Source organism: Condylura cristata, unplaced genomic scaffold (genome assembly GCF_000260355.1).
Source record: "Condylura cristata isolate star-nosed mole 26May11 unplaced genomic scaffold, ConCri1.0 scaffold00016, whole genome shotgun sequence".
In the NCBI taxonomy this organism is placed as follows: domain Eukaryota; kingdom Metazoa; phylum Chordata; class Mammalia; order Eulipotyphla; family Talpidae; genus Condylura; species Condylura cristata.
In genome coordinates this window covers 40,308,071-40,312,669 of record NW_004567117.1, presented here as the reverse complement: position 1 = coordinate 40,312,669, position 4,599 = coordinate 40,308,071, and the positions used below count along the sequence as shown (strand labels likewise).

Sequence of the window (4,599 nt, the reverse complement as noted above, 5' to 3'; positions counted from 1 at the left end):
GGGGATCAAACTCTTGCTGAAGTGGCTGTGGAGAGCTTTCTAGTGCTGTGCTTTAACCTGCTGCGCCACCAGGGAGAGGCCTCAACATCAGTTTGGGGTTTGCCTCTAACTGAAAACACACTCCTCTTCCCTGAAGCAGAAATACATAAGGGACTTGAGCTCTGTGAGGCTGTGTCCCCTCAGGGCTGGGCGGGCCCAGACTGGTCCTGTCCCTGTCTTTCTCCCCAGGGTGGGGCCTGTCCTCTCCAGCTTCCATTCTTATCTGTATTTATTCAGAGCCTTCCTTCCTGCCTCCCTTTTTATTTAAGATAGTCCCTTTTCAGCAACTTTGACCTTGAAGTCTAAGGCCATTGTATTTCAAGATCACAACCACAGAAAAAGATACCGTCAGGTAGAAGTTTCTTCCTTTTCCATACTGGAGACATGGTGCCGGATGACGGATACACAGACAAAAGCTGGAGTCGCTGAAGTCATCCGCAGGGAACTAGTGACTGTGTCAAGAAAGACGCGACCTCTGTCCCAGCCCAGGTCTTACTCTTGTGTGGATACTCCATCCGGTCACTGCCTGCTGAGTCTGCTTGATCAGCAAGCTAGCCAGGAGGGGACCCCCAGCAGTCCTGGGAGTGTGAGGGAAGCCAGCTGTGTTCCTTTCCATGCTCTTGTGTAAATCAGAATAACAGCGTCATGCTGGAAGAAACTTAAAGTCATTCCCCAGCCGAGTTCCAGACAGATGAGACGTCTCCTTTGTTTTAGAACTCTCTAGAGAAGAATCTTCCATAACCAACTCTTAGGGCATTCTTAGTTTGCTAATCCTCATGGTCAAGAAATTCTTCCTTGAACCCAAACCTTCGCCACAGTCAAGCAACACCATGCTCTGGTGCCTTACAGAGCTGAAAACACCACCATTTGTATTACTTTTCATGTAGATTTACCTGAAGGAGTAAATTCTTTAATCGCTTCTCGTTTTCCAACCTTCTGAAGCTAAGCTCATTCATACAGTCATAGAATAGGGAAGAGCGGGAAAATTTACCTGCTTTAGTAATTCTCAGACCTGGTACCTACCTCAAAATCACCTGAGAACCGAGCCAGGCCCAGAGTCACAGAGTCACACAGCCGTGCCAAATCCGAACCTGGCAATGGAATTTCAGAGCTTACGTTTAGCGAGGCCCGCTGATTCTCTCACTGTTCAGCAGGCCCGTCTAGCTTGTTCCCAGATGTCCTGTGGCATCCAGATGCATCTCCTCCAGAGGACCTTCCAGGACACCCTTTCCTAGGGCCAGAGGAATTTAAAACCTGCACCAGCTATAAGAAAACTTTTCCTTTTACTGAACAAAAAAACCCCCTTCCTTTTATGGAATCAAAAAAACAAACAAAAAAAAGTGGCCTCTGGTACCTGAATATTTCTAATTCTCTTCACTTTTCTACCTCCTATAATATACAAACCACATTTCCAGGTCAACACAAAAAACAGAGAAGTAAACAAAAAAGCCAGTTCCTTTCTCCAGAAACAATGCTGCTTACCTGGGGAAACTCCACATGGAAGGTCCAGACATGCTGGTCGGGGTCAGCATCTTTGAGCCAAGAAGTTCAAAGATCGAGTCGGGGGTATGAGATTTTAGTGCAAACCTGAACCCCAGGGCTTGTGAGACACAGATCTGGGCCCCGCCCCAGAGGATGGGACTCAGTAGGACAGGGGTGCTGGAAATTCCCATCTTGATCAGCAGCTGGGTGTTGCTGCTGCTGTTCCGGGGACCACTCTGGGGAGCGCTGGGCTCCTGAATGCAAGCTTGGGCAGCACCGGTTCTGGGGGGCTGAGAACCAGCTGGGAAGTTTTACTTGTATTTATTTGTGCATACAGAACAGGGGTATGGGCCAGAGGAGCAGGGGCAGTGAGAGGCTTCACCAGAGACAGAGCGGGGAGCAGAAGCAGACTGATGAAGTGCACTGCTTGAGGGGAGCAGCGGGCAGTCAGGAGAGGTCTGCCGCGCCCTGTGGTCATCCCCAAGGCGGGGGATCCAACTCTGAGGAGGCTGTGCTCGCTGGCAGTGCTGCGCCTTAACCCATGCACCACGTGGGGGGGCCCAGCTGGGGAAGTTTTAACAAGCACAAACGTCAGCAGACCCAGGCTCTGGATTTGCACCCAACATTCCACTGGAACGTCCTACTAATAATTCCGAGTCCTGGACAGTGGTTTCCATACCCTGAGGCGCTTTGGCCAGGCCAGTGCTTCTCCAGGAGCGGAGCCCACCTGCAGCAGCGCCCCCTGCCGGCCCCCCGCAGGTACCAGAAGTACCCAGGAAACAGGGTAACAGGTAAGGAGCTCTCCTCCAGGTACTGTGCCCCGCACAGGCTCAGCTCCTGGGGCGCTGCTGCTTCCCTGCTCTGCTTTTTCACCAGAGAACATGCTAGTCTATTCTTCTGGCTTTTCCCAAACATCAAGGCGTGACCACACCTGGTGGAGATTACTTGGGAAGGAGGCCTGAGGTTACGCACCCCTTCTGCTGTATGATGTGTTCAAAGAATTTAGAGCGGCCGGTGAGGGCATGAGTGGTAAAAGTGGCATTTCTGATCATGAGTGGCCAGTTGGGTGCACTGAGTGCGTTCACCTGCTCCTCCACAAATAGAAACAGCACAGAGAGAACTTGGCTCCCCACCCCCCATCTTCCCAGCTCCCGGCAAGCTCCATCCAACTTGGAATTTGACTCTCCCAGGTAGTTCAGGTGAACGGCATCATTCAACACTGGACTTTCGCATCTGACTTTCTGCAATAGCACAATGTTTCTCAAGTTCATCGTGCTGTAGTATGTACTAGAATACTCTGCCTTATTTCTTTTTTTTTTTAAAGATTTATTTATGCATACAAGAACTGGGGTACAGGTCAGAGATTCCAGGGGTGGGGGTGTGAGAGGATGCACCAGAGACAGAGCGGGGAGCAGAACAGGCAGCTGTACTGAAACACACTGCTGAGGGGAGCAGCGGGGAGACAGGAGAGGTCTGCCACGCCCGGTGGGTCACTCCCTGGCCGGGGATGTGTTCAAGTCTGCAGCTCTGTGGGGTTTGAATACGTGCACGTTGTTGTAAAGGGACCTCCGGGAGTTTTTCATCTTGCAAATCTGAAACTGCTCTCCGGAAACACTTCCCCTTCCCTGGTCGTTTCTGCTGTACCTTCGTCTCCTGAATTTGATGACTCTGGCTAGTGCCTGTGAGTGCAGTCACGTGCTTTCTGTCCTTTTCCGGCTGGCTTACTTCTTTGTTTACTTTTTTCCCCTTTGATATTTCCTTTTGGTGCGTGATGGTTTGTTTACTGAGCACGGTGCCCCACCTGCGTGTGGTAGCTGTTGTCTGACGTCCTTCCCTGTTCAGACTCAGTCATTTTCTGCTGTGTGGACAGACTGTGGTTTTGTTTTCTTTTTTTAATTACTTTACACACACACACACACACAATATTACATATTTATATATATTACATATATATATTACATATATATATTACATCATCGGTCGTTTTGAAACAATGTTTGCTTTCTTTTCTCAGGTGTAGACCCCCCAGAATTCCCTCCCCCAACGGCCTCTGTGCCTTCCTCCCTCCCCACTTCCCAGCCTTCTCCCTGCCCCGCCCTGCAGGATAACTCTGGTTCATAATTGTCTGTTTTTGTTTTGTATTACGTTTTGTTTTGTATTACGTCAGAGACTGACCCTGATCACGGGTTATTGGTGGGCAGAACAGGCAGGGTCTTAAGGTGGGAGCGGCTTTGGCACAAGCTATGCAGTTTCTATCGACAGCAGACATATTCCAGATAGACATTGCATAGCTGGTGTCAGTTTTATATTGTTATTATTCCCGCTGGTGCTCAGTGAATGTAAGTCAAAGGGACAAAGAAAGACATCGGATGGTTTCATTTACAGGAGGAGAACAGGAAGCCAAGCAAGGCATCAGAGCATCTGCTTTGTCCGTTCATGGCTGATCACCTGCGACCGCAGACCACGCTGCCCTGAACACGAAGGGCAAGTCTCCCCTGCAGGCTTCTTCCCAATTTCCCCTGCAGATCCCCAGCTCTTTGGCCCCTAAACCAGCCCGCGTCGTTGCTGAGCCAAATATGGCGAAGCCGGGACGTTCACACAGTGGCAGGATTAGAAGGAAGTCACTAGCGCGGGTGAGGCTGGCAGGGCCAGGTGTAAGTGGCACTTTGCTCTGAGCCGCCCGCAGGACAGTCCCCCAGAGCAGGACTGGCTCACTCTCGCTGCTGCGCATGTTCCCCAGAAAGTGTTCAGCCACCAGAGGAGCCATCGCACGTGCTGGGCCATGAACAATACGGGTGGGGGGAGGCAAGGGGAGCATCTCTCGTCTTCACTCAGGTCCACCACAAGCTTGTAATTCAGCTCAGCCGTTGCCCCTTGCTCTGACAGCCTCAGACCGGGCCCAGCGTGGAGTGCGTCCTGCTATGGTGAGACCAGCCTTTTCTGGTCCATGCCAGACCCTTCCCTGGCCCCAGGATCCAGCTGGCTGCTACAGGGACGCCTCGGGGTGAGCACCATCGGGGCTCCCTGGCCCGTGTGCCCAGCTCCTTCCTCCCCCACGAATGTGCTCCCTGCACAGGT

General features: G+C 51.5%; 1 protein-coding gene across 1 annotated transcript in view; it reads right to left on the bottom strand.

Moving 5' to 3' along the window:
* PHLPP1 (PH domain and leucine rich repeat protein phosphatase 1) overlaps positions 1 to 4,288 on the bottom strand; it is a 238,911-nt gene extending 234,623 nt beyond the window's left edge. Inside the window, exons 1-2 of the mRNA XM_012725795.1 lie at positions 4,237 to 4,288; positions 1,063 to 1,130 (exon numbers count right to left, since the gene is read on the bottom strand). Coding sequence (XP_012581249.1) covers positions 1,063 to 1,130; positions 4,237 to 4,288 — 120 coding nt within the window. The remainder of the gene's footprint in view (positions 1 to 1,062; positions 1,131 to 4,236) is intronic.
* Between the last annotated feature and the right edge of the window lie 311 nt (positions 4,289 to 4,599).